At 43.3% G+C, this 21,191-nt stretch overlaps 1 protein-coding gene across 4 annotated transcripts in view; it reads left to right on the forward strand.

Moving 5' to 3' along the window:
- The window catches only part of LOC116829435 (Y+L amino acid transporter 2-like), a 37,184-nt gene extending 32,548 nt beyond the window's left edge, over window positions 1-4,636 (forward strand). For all 4 annotated transcript variants that reach the window (XM_032788273.2, XM_032788275.2, XM_032788271.2 and 1 more), the window contains 2 exons: window positions 2,288-2,471; window positions 3,757-4,636. In XM_032788273.2, coding sequence (XP_032644164.1) covers window positions 2,288-2,471; window positions 3,757-3,848 — 276 coding nt within the window. In that variant the 3' untranslated portion in view covers window positions 3,849-4,636. The remainder of the gene's footprint in view (window positions 1-2,287; window positions 2,472-3,756) is intronic.
- The last annotated feature ends 16,555 nt before the right edge of the window (window positions 4,637-21,191 follow it).

The following is a 21,191-nucleotide window of genomic DNA, read 5'->3' on the forward strand; positions in this document are numbered from 1 at the left end:
AGGATATCTATTATGGCATTTTTGCTACATATAGTATAAAAATTGACATTTATTGATTTTGTGACTCATTTTTGCTTCTGTTCAACTTAAAACCCTCTTCGTTCTTATAATGAAATTCTCCAGGCTCCTTAGTCCATAGTGTGTCGCTGGATAGGCCCTTATTTTTGTTTAGTCATTTTTTCTCATAGTGGATCTTTACATTGCCATAGTTACAGGGTGCCTAGGGCTCTGGCACAGTTTGCTATTCAGGTGTGATTACACATCTTATAATTTGGGAAATTCTGAGCTGCCAGACAATAGTTCCACCTCTCCTATGTTTGTAGGACTAGTACTTTACTTCCTCTTTCCTTCGTCCATATATATTTTGCCATCCAAGACACACATGGTAGAGGGAGAGTGAGGTGTATTAACGCTACTTGAGTCCTCCAAGAAATGGTACCCTATACACATTTCAAGAATAGAGGAGTGTTACCCAGTAACAGTTAGCCAAGTGAATTTAGAATACAAATTAATACCCCTTCACAAGCTTTTCCAAAGACCTTTTATGTTTGACTCTGTCTTGTCACAGTCTCCTGCACTATCCTTACCAGCATCAGTTTTTGTTTGTGTGTTATTAGAGAGCGAAATGTTTTGATTCCTATCCAGCATCTACCACAACAATAGAACTCCTGTGTACAGTCAGCATTGAAATACATTCTCTAAAGCCAGTAAACTTTCTAATTCTCCAAAGCTAGTCAATTTTTTTTTTAATTTCAAGTTTGACAAGATCATTTCATTCACATTTTGAATGTAAAAAGACAACAAAAAACCCGCATCACAACAACCAACAAGGAAAATTTTGCTCAATCTTTTTCCTGTTTTTTGACCAGCTGTTGGACATCAGACCGATGAAACACACACTGTTCAGGGGTCTGCTCAGCCCACAAATCTTGAAGTTATAAAAATGAACTATTGGATTCCACGCTTTACCATATGCAACCCTGCTTGACAACAAATAACCTTGATAAAACTTACTGTCTTCACACTTCATTTACAAACTCTCCAGATAATAGGCAGAAGAGAGGAGAGAGGGTGAAATCCTGGCCTTATTAAAATCAATTGGAATTTTGCCATAGACTTCAGTACACCCAAGATTGCACCCAAAGAGTTTATCTAAGCTGATTGTGGGTGCCAATTTATGAATTTCTATTACTCTTTGCATACTTACTTGACCTCACATTTTTGCATGGAGTTTTGTGCATGCACAGTGGATTGTTTTCCTCAATTTATATTTTACTTACATAAAAATAATAGTTATACAAAACCCCTTTCCCTGTTATAAGTTACAGCTACCTCTTAAAATGTCATGACATTTTGAAAGGCCATTCTTGAGAACAGTGGCTAGGTATCAAAGTGTGGTTCTACTTTAAGAAATGAATCTGTAAAAAAGTTTATTATGGGCTTCCCTACTTGTTTTCCAATTATTTCCATATCAGATTTTCTGATTTTACAAGTAAAATGATGTGTTTCTAACTGCCACCTCTGCACACTCAGCTAGACTCTTGAAAGTCAAGCTGGGTTCATTCAATTTCTGACATACAAATGATAAAAATTCTGCACTAGAAGCTTAGCAAAAAAATTCCCTACATGGTAGTGCTCGGCTTCAGTGCTCTGCTCTTATTGCACTTGTGGATCTCCCATAAGTGTCAGTTGGAGCTGAGTTTGTGCAGTCCTGGAAACAGGATGGACAGATACAGACACACACATGTATTTACACTTAAGGGGGAAGGGGGGAACGCCCCGGTTCTCCTCCAGACTCTTCAATCCATTTATAATGTCCTTCCCCCCACTTTGTAGCATATGAAGGGTCCTCAAGTTATACCAGAAAAGAGACAAAAGAAAGGTCCTTTCAAGTGAAGGGAAAGGTGGCCTGTCTCTCAAGCCATCTTTCTGGATTCAGCTCTTTGGACTTGGCCTATTAAGAGGTTTATTGTCTTTTATTAAGATCCAACTCCAGCCTCTCATCTTGAGGCATCTTGCTTCACAGCTGGTCAATAGGGCGTTAGCGACAGTGTTTCCCTCTTGGCTGATGTGTCTCTGTTGTCAGCAGTCTCTGAGGTGAAGCAACCCGCCTCTTCTTCACCACTCCTTTCTGTAGCAGCTTTCCCTTTTTTAGCTCTTCTCCCTTGTCCAGGAAGAGAGAGCTTACAGGCAGGCCTCATTAGTGGTTCAGTTCGTAAGCCTCACATTTTTCAACAATATGTTTTGTTGTTTCTTTTAATTCATGTTGATCTTTTTGTATCTGCAGCTCAGCCTCTTCTTTCCTGTAGTATACTGTTTATGTTCCATTTTCCTGGTCATGGTTCCTCTCTACAGCGATACAATCAATACCCTCATTGGAATTGGCATAGCCCTCTCTGGAATTCCTGCATATTATTTGGGAGTTTATTTACCATCTGAAAAGAAACCTAAATGTCTTCAGTGGCTCTCTGGTAAGCAATGTAGTTTTACATCAGTATGTGATTATGTACATCTCTACATGCAGGCACCTGTAAATATAAATTGTGAGAACCTTGTCAGAAGACATAAAAAAAAACTTAGCTATTTTTTCTGGATTTTTTGTAAAATTTGTTCCCTCAGAAATTTTTAATGTATAATACAGTACATGTCTGGGAAGATTTGCTGTGTTTGTTATATGTTTTAGAGGAAAAAATAACCTGAACTATGCAACTTCACAGAATTTTCCTGCATGTAAATTCAATAGAAATATTACAATACATTAGGGTGACCAGATGTCCTGATTTTCTAGGGACAGTCCTGATATTTGGGGCTTTTTTTTTTTAATATGGGCTCCTTTTACCTTCCCACCCCCATCCTGATTTTTCACACTTGCAGTCTGTTCATCCTACAGTACATTACTTATAAGTCATTATGGAGGAATAATTTATATTGGCTTGGTCAAAAGTCCTCCTAGTGTTGATGACTGAAGAAGAACTCTGTGTAAGCTCAAAAGCTTGTGTCTCTCACCAACAGAAGCTGGTCCAACAAGATATTACCTCACCCATCTTGTTTCTCTAAAGACTAAACTCACTCATTTTTGCTCTGGAGGACTGAAAGTACCACATCACTGTATTGTTTCGCTGACTGACCAATTAGTGTAGTATCTGAGTTAGACGAGACCACCTATTTTGGTACCTAGTTAAAGTGTGAATTCTGCTATAATGATGGATATTTGAGATGGGTAATGGGCTAACATTTGCATTGGGGAAAAAATTGGTGGTCCTATACACATGCTTATTTCTGGGTGCTCTCTTCCAAGAACAATTGAAAAAGTGGTTGTGTGTTTGTGTGTGTGTAGGATGGGATAGATGCCATAACTTGTATAAATAAACTGCTGAAAGTTTCCTAAATTTATTAAATTTAGTGGACTCAGGTTCAGAAACTAGTAGCTGCAGAGGATTATCCATATCTCTGCTACTGACTGACAGACTAGTCTTGAAAGGCTCAATCCTGAGCAACTTTTTCAGTTTGATCCCAGCTCTTACAAATTTCCATCAGTGAAGGGCTGATTAAAAATTAAGAATTTCAGAGTTGGGCTTTGATGTCTCTGTGAATGATTTACCCATTGGAAACATGGATTTAATCCTCCTCACAGAGATGTTGCAAAGCTTAACTAATGTTTCCAAAGTGCTTTGAGATCCTTGGATGCAAAGTTTATAAAAGACCAAAATTCTATTGTAGCTTTGTCTCATCTATGTGTTTTTTTTTATTTTGCAGCCACAACAACAAAATATGTTCAGATGTTGTTCTACTGTTGTCTGACCGACTTGGACACTGAAGTGGATCAGACAGAAGCTAAAGCCAAATAGGGTTGTCTGGGCATTTACATACTTCAAGCATTTTTAGTGTCTGAAATTCTTGGTATAGGGTTGGTTGCACGAAAGTAACAACAATTACACTGTGCATCAGTTTGATGTTAGTTATTTTTGTGCTTATTTTATTAGCCTCTTCACTGCCAAGAGTATTTACCAATCCCTGTTTTACAGGATTTTTTTCTAATTTTGGTTATTAATGCTGATTGATTAGCTCGTGATTGTGAAGTGCTTTGAAAATATAAAGCACTGTATGAATAAGCTCTTCATGCAAGGCCGCCTGGAAGGAGGGGCAAGTGGGGCAATTTGCCCCAGGCCCTGGGCCCTGCAGAGGCCCCAACAAGAGTTTTTTGGGGCCCCTGGAGCTGGTTCCTTCACTCGCTCCGGGCCTCCCGGAAAACTCTCACAGGGCCCAGACCCCTGGAGCTTTTTCCGCTCTGGGTTTGGGTCTTCGGCAGCAATTCAGCCCCAAAGACCTGCGGGGGGGGGTCCTTCCACCCTGGGACCCGCTGCCGAAGTGCCGGGTCTTCGGCAGCAATTCAGCAGCGAGAGGCCCCCGCCGTCGAAGTCCCCAGGCCCCCTGAACCTTTGGGCAGCCCTGTGTTCATGTTATATAAGTGTTAGTTTTTGCAAGCCTTTTGGAATAAATCTAGCCAGTGCAAAGCAGAATCTTGAGAAATGAAAAGATGAATGAAAGAATACAATGCAAATCAGACACTCATTAGATTTACATTTCTAAAGATATGGTGGGAGAAGAAAGTCACATTATAAATTTAAGAATTGTATTGCAGTTAGAAAATTTATTTCTCAGCAAAAAAAGTTTTAAGTAGGCAGGCAAACATTTTCAAGGTATATATGCATCACTCAAACAAAAAAATCTAATCCATGTTCCCCTAAGTAGATCCCAGCAAACACATTTAATTTGGTTACAAGAAAAACAATAGCTCTGTGCTAAACCTTATGTGAGGACATACAACAATTGTCATTTTTTGCAGTAGAGGCATTTCACGTGACAAATTAGTTCACATAGTTGTTGTCACAGGGATGCTAGATCTCTTGCGGATCAGCTTGCCGTGGAATAGGATAAAAAGGCTGTAAGTTCTACTTCCATATACGTACATTCAGGTGTAAGCATATCACCTTTCTATAGTGCTCCTGTGTTCACCTATAAACATCAAAAATTGTGGCCTCATAAACAAAGTAGATATCCTGACTGACTTTCATTTAGGAAGGAACTAAGCATCTATCTCCTGAAAACGTAGGAGAGAAAATAAACATCCAGACAGAACTATCTGGGACTTAGGCCCCAGAGGCAGTTCCTCTAGCCTTTCTGATATACATGATACTTTGTCATCCTGTAGGATGTGTTACACTTACTTTCCATAATGCTATTGGAATATATATAAAATATTCTGTCTATAGCATCATCAGTGCTCCTTTCAGTAGCTCCAATTAATCTAAGACATCTGATCCTAAACTGATCTCTAGCTTTTAGCTGCGGGGGGGGGGCGGCGGAAGGGGTACTACATTATCCTTCACTATCGCCTAGTTGGAGAGAGCTGTGGGAAGAGGGGGAATAGGATTGTAATGGGGCAGGGTTACTTACAGCAGGTGCCACCTCTTTGTGGCTGCCCTGGGGGGATCAGCTCTCACCCTATCTGGCATCCTCTTCTGTCATCATTTACAGACCCTGCCATCTCTCTGTCTCTGCAATTCAGGATGCTCTCTCTTCCTGACTTGGCACTCCAGCCATGTCACTATAGTCCTTTCACCCTTCCAGGGATGAAAGACCCACTGGATGACAGTTCTATGCAGTCTTCTGCTTCAGTGCCTGGGCTGGGCCACTTACCCAGTGGCTAGGGTGACCAGATAGCAAGTGTGAAAAATCAGGATGGGGGTGGGGAGTAGTAGGCACCTATATAAGAAAAGCCAAGACCTTGGCTGCTGATTGTAGGGCTGGGAACCAGAATAGTGGGAGGGCCCAGGTTCCCCTACCAGTCACTAGTACAGTGATCACATGTCCTGGTTTTATAGGGACAGTCCCTATATTTGGGGCTTTTTCTTATATAGTGCCCTATTACCGCCCAACCGCGTCCATTTTTCACACTTGCTATTATCACAGTCCCAACCCTGCGACTGTTTCCCTGGCTGCTCCTACTGTCTGAGTCTTGCGTATTTGTTTATCTACCACTAGTACTTCCTTCAGCACTCTCCTTTATATATAAAAAAAAAAATTCCCCTCTCACCCCTATGGGTGGTATGTGTCTTCCTCAACCTCGGTCGCTTACCAGAGCCTGGGGATTTGAGGTTCTGCGCAGTATCTTAGCTGTTTCCTAGCACTGCACTCTTCTGGACAGAGAGCTCTGATGTTGTTCCTGGACTGTTGGAGTCACTCACCCAGCTTAGGAGTCACAGCCCCGGTGCTCCTACACCAACTGGACCATTTGCCTCACTTTCCACATCTTCTCGAGTTCCTCTTTCAGGCCCTGGTACTTCTCCAGCTTCTCATATTCCTTCTTCCTGATGGTTGCTGTCACTTGCACTGCTATATCTATCACCACCGCTGTCTTCTGCTCCTGTCGTATTACACGATGTCGGTGATTGGCCAGTTACCTGCCTGTCCGTCTGGATCTGAAGTCCCACAGAATCTTAGCCCTGCTATTCTCCACAACCTTCTGTGGAATCTCCCATCTGGTCTTGGGAGGGTTAGCCCATACGCTTGCCGATGTTCCTGACATAATGCAGCCATTGGTTGTGCCGTTCAGTGTATGCTGTTCTGCCTGCATCACATCCTGCCACTATGTGTGGACTGTCTCTGAGGCCTGTCTGCACAGTCTGCACCTTGGGTCCTCTCTAGTTGTGTGACCCTGCCTCATGGATCTGGTGCTCAGTGCCTGTTCCTGTGCGCGATATCAGTGCCTTCAGTGCTGTCTTTAGTCCAGCCCTTTCTAGCCACTGGTAGGATTTCCCAATGTCAGTCACCTCACTATCTGTCGATGGTACATCCAGCAGGGTCTTGTCCTTGCCATGGCACTCTTCTGCTTGGTCTTCCTCCCATGTCTGCTGCTGCCTCAGCATCTCTCAGCAGCTCATCTTTGGGGCCATCTTTACTGATGTACTCCTGGATGTTCCGGGTTCATCCAGGACAGTGGCCTTAACGCCTACCAACGCCCGCCTGCCTCTTTCCGGCTGGTATACAGTCTCTGGGTGTTGGATTGGTGTGGAAACCTCTGGCATGTGAGGAGCTTCCGGGTTTTCACATCGGAGCCTCCATGTCTCCTTTGGCCAGCTCACTATACGGCAGGATCCGTTGATGGCGGGTGATCTTGTTCTTCCCACTGAGCTGGCTCTTCAGACCTGTCTTATCCTGTTCGTGATACTTGGATGTGGCTGTCTTCCTTGCCTCCTCATCCGTGTTCATGTGACTTGATGCCAAGGTACTTGTAGCTGTCTGTATTCTGCTATGTGGCCCGCTGGTAGTTCCACCCCATCAGTCTTGACTACCTTCCCTCTCTTCTACCATCGCGGCCACACCTTCTCCAGTCGAATGACATCCCGATATCCTCACTGTAGATCCGTGTCAATGGATAGCGGTCGATGTCTCGTTCATTCTTAGCATACAGCTTGATGTCATCCATGTAGAGGAGGTGGCTGATGTAGTTCCACTCCGAACTGTACCCGTATCCACTCCTTGTGATTATCTGGCTGAGGGTTTAGCCTATGCAGAACAGCAGCGGGACAGTGCACACCTTGGTATAGGCCACACTTGATGGACACTTGGCAAGCTGCCTTGAGTTGACTTCTAGTGTTGTCTCCAAAGTCCCATTGAGTTCTTGAGAAGTCCTTAGTGTCCTGTTGACTTTGTATATGCGCCAGACATTCAACAGATCCACGTGTGCGCATTGAGTCATAGGCTTTCCTGTAGTCAATCCAGGCTGTGCTCAGATTGGTCTGTTTAGACCTTGAGTCTTGGGCGACTGCTCTATCTATGAGCAACTTGGTGTTTGAGCCTCTAGTGTTGTTCCCAATGCACTTTGAGCTGTGCTCATGTACTGGCCCATGTGGTCCTGTAGCTTGGCAGCAATGATGCCTGAATAGGACTTTCCATGTTGTGGGGAGGCAGGTTATTGGTGGTAGTTGACGGTTCTGTCCCTTGCAGGGTGTTTCATGATAACACGGACTTCCTTGTGTTAGCCAGTTTGGTGGGACCTGCTTGCTAGCAGCTGTGTTCATCTGTGCTGCTAAGCGTTCATGCGCTGCTGTTAATTTCTTTAGCCAGTAGGTGTGGATCATGTCTGGTCCAGGTGCTGTCCAGCTCTTCATGTTCTTGACGCCGCTGCTGGATGTCTTCTACTGTGATGGTGACTGTTTTCTGTTCTGGAGATTGCTGTGCTCTGTTCTCAGGTCCTGCAGCCACTTGCACTGAGGGTTATGAGTCTTCTTTCTCCCATAGTTCTTCCAGTACTGTTCAGTTTCTGCTGCTGGTGGCCTGCTGGTTATTGTGTTGTTGCACGCAGTTGGGAGTACACCGTAATCTATGTGTATTTTGGAATTGGTTTTTGGAGAACAGGGCATTTACTTTTTTGGCCTCTGCTTCTCTAGTGTATCTCCTTAGCCTGGTAGCTAGTGCTGTGAGCCTTTGTTTAGCAGTCTCTAGGGCTGCTATATATAAAATATTTGTATATTATAAATATTATATTATTTGTATAATCTATATATAAATATTTGTACTATTGCCTTACTTCTTTTATACTTCGTTAGATCTTCACTATTCATTGTATTTTTGTTGCATTTTTTTAATAGGCTTTGTTCCTTCCTTTAAATGCCATTTTGCATTCCTCATTCCACCTGGAAATGAGTTTTTAGTTTTGGGATATTTCAATATTCTAGATATGGCAATAGCTATTAATTCCTTTATATTACCGTTGAAATTGTCTACGTCATCACTCACAAATTCAGTCCATTTACATGTAAACAGCTCCCAGTTAGCTTTTTTAAAATTCCAGGAGGTAATTTTCCATTACCTTCAACGTTATCTTGCTCTTGAACAGTAATAAGTAAGGCCCTATTTGAATTGCAGGATGATCTTCAAATAATTGTGCTGAGTTGCAGACAAGACAAGGGAAAAGTAATAATGGACTTTATTAATAGCGGTAATTTGGAAAAGCCAAAGTAGACCTATTTGTGTAAGAAAAATTTGCTGGAACAATATAAACACTCAAGTATTGTTATGCTTGCTAATTTTTTTTAATATATAACCAGACATTTTTGCTGCAACTATTCACTAAAACAAAAAAAGTGAGTGGTACAATATAAAATTCAGAAGACTAAAAGTCTTAACACAACTGCTGTAGAAATTAAGTCCAGTCACTTTAGCCTTTTATGTCTTACAGGCATTGAATATTAGTGCAGTACTAACTGCATACTCAAAATGTATGCAAAATTGTGGATTGTGCAAAGTAAGCCAATTTAAATCAAAATTGCAGTGGAAGCCTAATACTGCGGGATCCACAATTTCGCAACATCACAAATGAGGTAGAGCCTTAGTAATAAGTACACACCTCTACCCCGATATAACGCGACCCGATATAACATGAATTAGACTATAATGCGGTAAAGCAGCACTCGGGGGAGGGGGGGGGAGGGGAGCAGGGCTGTGCACTCTGGTGGATCAAAGCAAGTTCGATATAACATGGTTTCACCTATAACACGGTAAGATTTTTTGGCACCTGAGGACAGCGTTATATCAGGATGGAGGTGTATAGGGAAATGATTAATGCCCATTCCTTCTTCCTTATATATTTCCCAGTTGCATTTCTTTGCCATAGCTGCTAAATATATTATAATTCCCAGCTCTAAGCAGGAAGAACTACCATCTGCTGCATTTAATTTCGTTGGGGTGCCATTGTTTAAAACCACTAGATTGTTTTCATCAGTGAACTTTTCTAAACATGCACCATTTTGATCAGCTGTCTTACTTCCCCATAATTTATTATGACTAATTAGGTCATCACATATGATATATGGTAGTTTAGCATTCTTCACTATTTCTTGTCACTCTGGACTTTCAAGTTTCCCACATGGGTTATAGCTATCATAAATCCTTAAAGAAGTATTACTCTTCTGCATTGGGATCTCACCAGCATTATATTCTAGCCTTGCTTCTTCATTCATTTCTTCATTCTCTACTGCTACGTAGTTTAAATTTTTTCCTTATGAAATTATAAATGTCTCTTCCTCTTCCTAGTTTTCAGTTTTCCCTAGAGGCAATACATGCTGGAATTTTAAAAGTAAGCTTTCCAACCAACCATGTGTCCTGGATACATATGACATTTTCAGACTGTTTTCTTTTAGTTCTTGCCTATGTGCTGTCAGACTGTATGCATTCCAACAAAAGATTGAGATCCCCACACTAGCCATATTTCAGCATTAATTTCATTCAAAATTGCATGAATATGGTCCATTGCCAAGTTGCTGATATAAAGGTAGTTTCCCACTGCCCTTGTTATAATTTTCATTGTTTCTGATTTTTTCCCAGTTTGTGGTGTAAAATTTATCATTATCATACATGAAACAAGCCTTTCTTTTTTCATTACTAGTATATCATTGGCTATTCCTTCCACAATGTTTATCATATTATTTATAGAATGAGATTGTCTGAAGTTCCCCTTTTCCTGTGCTGATTGTCTCTTCCTTCTCCACCTGATGTTTTGAGAGTCTCCTTACAGTCTACACTGTGGCAGAGCTCTGATCTTGCTCCCCTGGGTCCTGTGCTTCTAGGCGGTTTATGCTAGCCTCAGTGGCTCACTGTGACCCTCCACGTAGCCCTTCTCTCTCTAGGGCCAGGGTTACAGTCTACTGAGCCCTTTTCATCATAGGCCTGCAAGGAGGTTGGTGAGAGAACTCCCACAGTCTCTGTTCAGCCTCCTGTCCTGACAGGGGCCTGATTTCCCCTCCCAGGAGATGTTCCTGTAGTGGTGGGTTGCAGGGAACCCGGGTCCACGCTCTACTCTGGGTTCCGGCCCAGGGACCCTAATGGTAGCAGTTGTTGGCAGCCAACCTTTCACTGCCAGAGTTGCTACATTTCCCTGGGCCACTTCCCCACAGCTCTCCTGCTTCTCCCTTACCTTAGGGCTCCTTTAATGATGGTCTGAGGGCGTCTTCAGTAACCAGTCCTTCAGCCACACTTCCTCACCCCTGGCTCCTCTCTGTCTGACTGAAGTGAGCCCTTTTTACAGTATCAGCATGGCCTTAATTAGAGTCAGGTGGTCACATTAACTGAATGGCGTCACCTGACTCTTTGCAGGTTAATTAAAGTCAGGTGTTCTCATTAGCCTGGAGCAGGCCCTGCTCTGGTCAGTCAGAGAACAGAAAACTGTTAACCCAGTGGCCAGTATATCTGCCTTCTGTTATTCTGCTGTACCCAACTGGCCTGAGTCTATCACAACACGTAAGATATGTTATTAACAATTTTTTGTCTTTTTGTATCTCTTTAGCGTACCTAGCCACAGTACACCCTCTATGTGCCTGACTGTGATTGCCACCACACTCACTACACCTGAGGGGAGAGGGGAGCTATATGACTCGGTTCTGAATATGTGGGACCCTAGTATTACTTTCTCAGGTAGAGTCTGTCTCTTAAATGTAATCAGTACAGCTGTTAATGGCTTGTTTTCTCCTCCTCATTTACTAATTATTGGCTTACTTACTAACACTTTATCTTCTTTTATGCTATTGGTTATCTCACCATTGGGCATCTCCAATGGCACTGCACATATTACCCCGTTTATTTCAGTCAAATACTTGGGTAGCTGGCAACTTATTTTAACTTTCCCTAGCATTTCAGTTTTTAGCCGTTTATCAGCTTGTTTTTACAGTGAATTAAAAGACCACCATTGTACAGTCTCCTAACTCATACAATAACCCCTATTGTGGATTTTTTTTTCAATCCAGTGAGCTATTTTCATAGGGTTAACATCACCTACTCTTATTTCTTTGGCTAGAGATCTTACAATTATAACATTTTGGTTTATTTCCTTCCTTGGCTTTGCTTTTTGCTGAAACCATCATCATCATCTGTTTCTGCTCTTTTTCCTTCTACTTTGTATCCATTCTTCCTCTCTAACAGGCTCTTCTTCAGTTTCCAGAGTGATTTCACTGGGGACCAGAAAATCTTCCAGCCATCCCAGGCCCCCTCTGCTGCCAACTTCCGGGCTTTATCATAGCACTATCTGTTCCTTCTCAGCTGGGCTCTATTCCTAATCAGAGATTGTTTATCCAGCATAGGCCACACCTGAGGGGAATTATCAAGTTAATTGGCTCCCCTTCTCAGCTTCATTAACCCTTTCAAGACTGGTGTGCAGTGAACACCCCATTACAGGGGGTAAAGGAAGTGACTGGTGGCTTATTCCACTCAACCTCTGTCCTCCCCCACTATGCCGAGGCCACAGGTAGATTCTGATTAGTGCAACTCCTTGGCAGCCTTTGCTGACAGGGCTCCTATGAGCCTAGGGCAGAGGCTAATGCTGCACTACCCAGCTGAAACTCCAGGGGAGAACAACAGCGATATTGCTGCCTGCCCTCATCTGTGGCCTGGTCTACACTACGCATTTAAACCGATTTTAGCAGCGTTAAACCAATTTAACACTGTACCTGTCCACACAACGAGGCCCTTTATATCGATATAAAGGGCTCTTTAAATCGGTTTCTGTACTCCTCCCCAACGAAGAGGATTTAGCGTAAAAGTCGTATGTACTATATCAGATTAGGGTTAGTGTGGGACCGTCAAATCGACAGTATTGGCCTCGGCGGTATCCCACAGTGCACCATTTGTGAACCGCTCTGGAACAGCATCTGAACTCGGACATGCAGTGGCCAGGGTAAGGAGGGAAAAGCCCACGGCAACTTTTGAATTACATTTCCTGTTTGCCCAGCATGGAGCTCTGGATTCAGCCACGGGTGGCGATGCAGTCCCAAATCCAAAAAAGAGCTCCAGTGTCGACGTACGGGAAGATAACTGGGATCTGATACTGTTCATGGGAAGAAACAAGTCTGTTTCTATCAAGAGCCTCTGTTCCAAGCATTTGAAAAAAAATCATCCAGGCTATGATACAGAGTCCACAGCACAGATGCTGCGTGACAAGCGTAATGGAAAGCCATACAATAATGGTACGCTCATGAGGGAGGGAGGTGAGGGTTACTGAGGACTCCAGCTATCCAACAGTTCCCCAGCCAGTCTCCAAAAAGCATTGTATTCTTGGCTGAGCTCCCAAATGCCTGTAGGATCAAACACATTGTCTGGGGGTGGTTCGGGTATAGCTCGTCAGATTTATCCCCTCCCCCCACCGAATGCGGTGCTGAGTAGACGCGAGTGCTGCGGCAGTGGCAAGAAGCAGTATCCACTCTCTTCCCCTCCCTGTTGGCAGATGGTACAATTGAGTTGCTATCCGTCATCATCATCAGCCCGTGAGTGGCTCCTGGCTGGCCTTCAAGTTGAGGCGCCCGGGGGCGCTCTGGGTAAAAAATAGGAATGATTCCCTGTCATTCCAGTAGATGGTACAGAAGCGGCTGGTAACCATCTTCATCCTAGCAACTGGGGCTGAGCTCCATCAGACCCCCTCCCTTTTTCATGTGTAAAAGAAAAGATTCTGTACTTGCCATGGAATTTATCATAGCCAGCGGATTGCTGGGCTCCTCTCCCCCACACTGCTTAATGTGCCTGCCTGGACTAAGAGCAGCTGGAGCTGCCTCCTCCTCATTTTATCTCACTTAAAAACTCAGTGCTTCTTATTCCTGGCAGTCTTTATTATTTCACACATAAATCGGGGGACACTGCCAACAGTAGCCAGGAGGGATTGGAAAGCAGCGAAAAAGGCAATGGTGCGGTTTGTTGCAGCGGCGCACCCCTAGAATGGCATGATAGTTCATTCATTTTCTATGGGATTCTGACACGGAGCGCGCTGTGCTCTCTGTCTCTAGTTACACTTGCCCATATTCTAGGCAGGACTGACTCTATTTTTAGATACCAACATAAAGCAAGGAATGACTCGTGGGAGCCATGTCCATTTTTTGTCTTTGCGCCCCCGGCCGACCTCAGCCAGGGGCAGCTCATGACAGCTAGTAGGACAGTACAAAGACAGAAACTGTCATCTCATGCTAATTTACAGTGGCACAAGCAGACAGTTACAGAATGACTGATTAATGTTCGTGTCTCTGCTATTCATGCAAAGGCCAAAGGAATGCTGCCTGTGTAGTGCTGCCAGTACCGCCTCTGTCAGCGGCATCCAGTACACATATGGTGACAGAGACAAAAGGCAAAACGGGCTCCATGGTTGCCATGCTATGGCATCTGCCAGGGCAATCCAGGGAAAAAGGGCACGAAATGATTGTCTGCCGTTGCTTTCCCAGAGGAAGGAATGAGTGACGACATTTAGCCAGAACACCCGCAACAATGATTTTTGCCCCATCAGGCACTGGGATCTCAACCCAGAATTCCAAGGGGCGGAGGAGACTGCGGGAACTATGGGATAGCTACAGAATAGCTACCCACAGTGCAACACTCCAGAAATCAACGCTAGCCTCGGACCATGGACACACACCACCGAATTAATGTGCTTAGTGTGGCCGTGTGCACTCGACTTTATACAATCTGTTTTACAAAACCGGTTTATGTAAAATCAGAATAATCCCGTAGTGTAGACGTATCCTGTAACTGAGTCTCCATTCCCCTCTGATTCGCTGTGGGCAGAGAGGTGTGACAATAAAAATACATTACATTTAGGTAAATAAGAACATATTAGAAGTGGATACTGATCTGCCTAGCAGATGCAGCATTAAAGTCTGCACATTACTAAATTCACTTAAATATAATAATAGAAATAAACACCTTTTTCAACCATTTAGTCCAGCCATCCCAGAGTGCCCCAACATCTCCAGATATGTAGACGGTGACACAAACAAAGTCTACAATATGTGTTCTCAAAGGCCTGCTCTGCTATCGCGCATCAGGATGGTGTTCATGCCTCTAACTTCATCTATAACAGGTCATCTGTAATGTACAGAGAGCCCAAGTCCCCAGACATTTCAAGCTGGCCCCTAGGCTTAGCCACAACCAATAGGTACAATTGTAATTATGACAGGACCTGCCTATACAGAGTGTTATGTCATGTTTGATGTTAAGCTGTATGTCCTGCGGAACACATTACGCCAGTGATTTGCAGTCTGAGGTGGTTACCTGGCAGATTCCTATAAAGTGTTTCCCTATGGGAATACAAACACAAGGAAGCACTACATGGTTTGAGACTTGGATACCTGAGATATCACCTCAGCAATGGAGATGGCAAAGTCATCTTGGCAGGATGATTCCTGCAAAGGATCCTTAACTACAAAACTTGCTTCCCTCCCATTGTCTGGTAAGAGCCTGAATTTGTTAAACTTCTGGACGTTCTGCAAAGAAGCTTATCTCTTCTTTCAGGATATTTGGCAGGAGCTGGGTTGAGGGATATAAGCGATCAGATATGAAGTTATGAGGACAGGCAATATTACTGAGATCTATGGACGGTTGACTCTATTTTGTTAATATGTACTTTGTGGATATTATTCCTTGAAATTTGTATATTTTACTTATTGTAAAGAACCTAGAACTAAGCATAACTGTCTAAATAAATAATATTTGATCTTTGGAAAGTGCAAGGAAGTTATGTGTATGTTTAATCTATATGCACAACAGATAACAAACTGCACCACCTTCCACTTCAAGTGTAAGGTGCTCTTTTTTGACCCTTCCTTCTCTAACATGAATACATTGCAACATGTGTATTTATTTTTTTAAAAAACATAAAAACAAAACATTCCACTGCACATGTGTTTCCCCCAGGAGAGAACAAACAACACATGAAATATATTAGTCATTTTGCTTATGTACTGCTAGGTGCTTGGATACTGTGGCGATGAGCACAGTACAAGAAACTATCTAGAACAGAATAGGGTCAGAGCATTGCAAGCCAAATTTGCATTTTTAAACTACCCTGACACATCTCTGTTTTTTTACAACTTGACAAAATGAGAATTTATGGGATAGAAGATTGTTACCTCCTTCAGATTAAAGTCCTTTCTCAATTCAGTAATGAACATTCCACTTTCTGAATACTTCCTCATGCTACATAAAATCATATTTCCTTATAGCACTTAGGCTCCCAAACACATTCAATTTTTCAGAAAAAGTCCCGGGGTGGAAGACAACAAGCACTATTTGCTTTTTCACACAAAAATGTGAAGTAGGATACTTGACATCCAGTCCCACATGCTACATCAGTGGCTGAACAGTGCGAGAGATTGACACATGTATAGCATTGCTCAAAGTTGTAGTAAATGGCAATTCTAGGGATGCACAACTTAACTTCAGCTTTCATTGTCCTCTAGCATTTCAAGAGATATCACTGACTACAGTGTAAGTCTTCAGTTTTCACAACTTCTTCATGTAATGCAAGTCTGCCCCCTTCAGGCATGGCTGGGCCTAACCCATTCCTTTTTCAAGGCCCTTTAAGGTCAAGGATTTGGGGATTTGCAGCTTCTGGAAATTTTAGGCAAGGCTGCAATACATGATAGGAGATGAAATTGCATATAGCGCAGTCTTTCATCATTCTGGAAGATGCTCTGGAGGTAGCAGCTACTTCTTAGGGGAAGATCTTCAGAAAGGTTAGCTCTGTTGTGATGGCTCTCTGTCAAGTGAACCTGGAAAGCATTGAGCCTGGGGTGCTATGAAAAGGTCTGTCAAGAGGCAGGATGGAAGGAAAAGGCTTGGGGCAGTACAATACTATGGGCCGGAGACCCAGTTTTGGTAGTGGTTCTTGTTTAGAATCCCTGACTGGAGCTTCTAAAGAAGGAGAGAGGAAGCATCCCTTTCAGTCCATGCAGCAACAGAGAAGAGAAGTGGGCAGACCCTGGTGGGGAAAGGGCAATTTAATTTTCTTCCCAGGATGACAGCAGAAACTGTTGGATTGAGTCTTGTATGAACAGGGCCAGCAGGTGAACCTGGCTTCACCGTTCTTTTCAATCTGCCCATCCTGTCAGGTTGTATATGTCAGGCCTCAGTCTCCCCTTTGTGTCCCCTCTTTACTGCTTCAGGATTCTGCCATGACAGAGTGGAGCAGGAGAGGGGGACCCAGGCCCCCTGCCTCCATCAGGTTCCAACCAGAACCCTAAAGGGGAGTTGCAGTGTATGGACAGCACAATGTTCCACCCCAAGTTACACTCTCTCATGGGTCATTTCCTACCAGGCTCTGGCTCCTCCATTTGGAACATGGTCACAGTCTTATTAGAATCTGTTATGTCTTCTAGGGCACAATGTCCCCTTCTCTGGGGACTCTTGTGGGTTCTAGCTCCAAAGTGGGGCTAGGTGTGTGTGGAAAATATGAATCACTGCTCCTGGGGTGGCTTTACCACAGTTGCTCTGCCCACAGTTCCAGGCATCACTCTTTGGTGCAGCGTGTAACTCCTTCCCCCTTCTGACTGTGCTACCATTGCCCTTTTAAACTGTTCCTCCCTGTGGAGCATGCCCTGCAGCTGTTATGGGCCCCCCCCCCGGCCCAGTACTGGTCCATGCCTTGCTCTGGTTTACGGTTGGGTCTGAAAACCACATCACACATCCTCCCCTTGAGCTCCAGAGTCACCAAGTGGACTTGTGTTACCAGACCCCACCCCCAGTCATTTTTATGATCTCTGCCAGCTCAGTGTAGGTTCAGTGTTGTGGTCTTTCATGGACTGTAGCCATGTAGGGGTGTTTGGTAAGTCACCAGCCAGACCAGGTGACCCTATAGGTAGTAGAGCACAGGGCATCTACAGCCCACTTTACCGCTTGGGCCTCCTTCTTGATCACCAAATAGGCTGATTCCTGCGGGAACAACTGCCTGCTAAGATAAAGGACAAGATATTCCTCTCCCTGCACTTCTTGTGACAGTGCGGTTCCAAGGCAAGGATCAGATGAAATACAAGGTCTCAGAAAGTCAGGGTGAAACAAAACAGGTTCCTGAATCAGTCACCTAGAAGTCTTTAATACCTAGCAGGTTTTGGCATGGGCTTCAGTTCAGTGGATCCTCATTGGTGAGGCATCTTTCACACGAGCTGTTAAAGAGGCAGCAATTGTGGCAAAGTCAGGGATGAAATGTCTGTAATATCCTGCAAGCCCCAAGTGGAGTTGCACTGCAGAACTAGAAGAGCAAGTTCACTTATGTTACCTGGCTAGTTTTTCCCCCCTCCTACCCCAAAAAACACCCCAAAGGCATCCTTAACAATCTAATAATAGTGTATTTGTACACTGTAATGTCTAGAGGCTACAGTCAAGGTTGAGCACCATTATGCTAGGCCCTTTTCAAACAGAACCGCTAGGGAACTCCAGGAAGAAAGCAGAGCAACCATGGATCACACTGTCTTCAGACCTGAAAGCAATACTCTACACGTTCCCTTTAGCTAACTCTTATTAACTGCCACCCAAATGATAACGCTACAAGACCATCTTAAAAAACAAGGGGAAGGGAGGTAATGGCCATGCACAGTGCCTCACTCTTGTAACTGTATGCATTTTTTAATCACTTGTAACTTTATAAACAAGGGATCTCAAGGACCCATGTGCATAGCCTATACCCAAGTTCCACTGGAGCAGGGCCGGCTCTAACTTTTTTGCCACCTCAAGCAAAAAAAAAAAAAAGCCCCGCAGTAACACCCCCTCCCCAGCGCCACCCCGCCGAACCAAAAACAAAGACAACACCCCCAGTGCCACACTGCTGAACCAAAAATAATCTACCCATGTGCCACCCCGCTGAACCAAAACCAACAACAGCAAACCCCAAGCGCAGCCCTACCAAGCCAAAAAAAAAAAATACCCCCGAGCACCACCCCTCCGAAACAAAACAAACAAACAAACATAACAAAAAAAAAAAAAACAAGCACAGCCCCACCACCCCAAGATTGGCCGCCCCTTACAAGGTTCCACCCCAAGCACGTGCTTGGTTGGCTGGTGCCTGGAACCGGCCCTGCACTAGAGGCAATGGGATCACTTCTCATGAGAACAGAAATTACTCCCAAAAGCATTAGAAGGATCTTGACCAAAGTTCAGACATGACTTGGTGTAATGGTAACACACCCCTTGTGCAATTTTCTCAAAACTCCCTGCTTGTATGTGCCTGACTCAGCTTTTTTCCAAATTCTTCTTTTTTTTTAATCTGTTTCATTTGAGGAAGAAGTTGTTCCCATTATTTTTATTAGACATGTCAGCTAGTTCTTTTCATTTTGTTGGACTCAAGACATTTAATTGTCAAAGATTGTGAAGTATTCTGTTCAATAGGTCATTGCAAGGAACTTGGAATGCTTTGAGAAAGCCGCCATCCAGCAGCTGGATTCCTCTTCCATATTTCCAGAGCATCTTAAAGTCTGTATGCAAGTTGCTAACAATGCTACTGAGTTTATTGAACTATGTACCCTCATAAGTAACACTTTATTGGCTCTTCAGATTACTTTTAGTAATGCAGCTGCTCTACGAGATGCAGTCTTCAGATCATCAGCTGGTGTAAATGTATATAGCTCCATTATAGTCAATAAAGCTACTGAAATTTATGGCAGCTGAGAATCTGGTCATGCACTTCTTTATGTATTTGTCCTGGTTAAGTATTTGTCCTCTTTTTAGCCTCTGTTCACTTTCTCTATTCCTGCCTTCTTACTTTCTAGGGCACAATGGTAGAACAAGAACTACAAGCTTACTTACAGGTTTCAGAGTACCAGCCATGTTAGTCTGTATCTGCAAAAAGAACAGGAGTACTTGTGGTACCTTAGAGACTAACAAATTTATTTGAGTGTACTGTGTTTTCCACTGCATGCATCCGATGAAGTGGGCTGTAACCCACGAAAGCTTATGCTCAAATAAATTTGTTAAGCTTACTTACTGCACTCTCACGGCACATATTCTTTTTTTAAAGAGTCAGTGAACTTCTAATCTGTACCAGGCTGTGACTTGACTGTGCCCTGGATTATAATTTGCCAGCAATGACAAATTCTGCTATTTTCTGAAATAAGACACCATTCAAAGAAGCAGACTGAGTTTATTTACTGGAGATTTTTTTCAAGGTGGTCTTCAAGGCTCCCTTTTCTTCTTTCTACTCTCCTCAAGCCCACACCTTGTAATATGCCTGCTCCAGTAAAGATGGACTGAATACATCACCCTGTGAAGCCCATCAGCCCATATCTTAACTGTTGATAAGAGGGAATTACTTGAATTGTGGTCTTTTGTCTTGTTGTCTTTTGCTCTTTGCATAATAGTAACACTATCAGGAAACCACAGGGGCACAGCTGGATCCAAAATAACTCTGTTTACAGACTGTATACAAATATGAAAAGTCGGCAATCTTTCAGAAGTGGTGTGCCAAGTCTTCATTTATTCACTCTAATTTAAGGTTCCGCATGCCGATAATACATTTTAACGTTTTTAGAAGGTCTCTTTCTATAAGTCTATAATATATAGCTAAACTATTGTTGTATGTAAAGTAAATATGCGTTTTTAAATGTTTAAGAAGCTTCATTTAAAATTAAATTAAAATGTAGAGCCCCCAGACTGATGGCCAGGACTTGGGCAATGCGAGTGCCACTGAAAACTAGCTCGTGTGCCACCTTCGGCTAAATGAAATTGTTTTTAATTGTTCACTTTATTAATGTAAGTTCTGTTCACCATTCACTACACTTGCCTGCATTGTAACTTCTGTTTACTGTTTGATTTTGTATTTCATATGACTTGGCATTGTGCCTCTCTCATACAACTTTGTATTAGAAATTGGTAGAAAACTTTGTATCAAATGTTATACCCCTAAGGATAGTATAGTTAAAGTGAAAGAAACATGTTCCTTTTTGGCTAAAGATAGAAAAGATCTCTCCCCCACTCTGTAATCAATTGCCCCATTGACTTGAATGAGGTGGTGAATGGAGTGAGGCTTGGAAGACACCCACCTCCAGACAGCTACAACAGTTTAAAGAGGGAATGGGAGCCAGAGCAAAGGACAATACAACTTGTCAAGTGGGCCCAATAAAAAGAGCAGACATATTGAGGACCTCAGGATTAGAAGGCAAGCACCTTCTTTAGAAAAACCCTCTCTTGAGCAGCATTGGGACAACACCCAGGAAAAAGCAGACACAAAGCCACAGACCAACAGACACAGACCCAGATTTTGAATCTGGTCTGGGATTGCATAAGAGTGAAGCTGCTATAAATACAAGGTGTCTTGCAGAAGGACCCCGGGTCTTGTCTTGTCACCCATCGAGCATCGATCCGGATCGGCAGAAGCCCGGCTCTACCCCTCC

This window comes from Chelonoidis abingdonii, chromosome 2, assembly GCF_003597395.2.
Source record: "Chelonoidis abingdonii isolate Lonesome George chromosome 2, CheloAbing_2.0, whole genome shotgun sequence".
NCBI lineage: Eukaryota > Metazoa > Chordata > Testudines > Testudinidae > Chelonoidis > Chelonoidis abingdonii.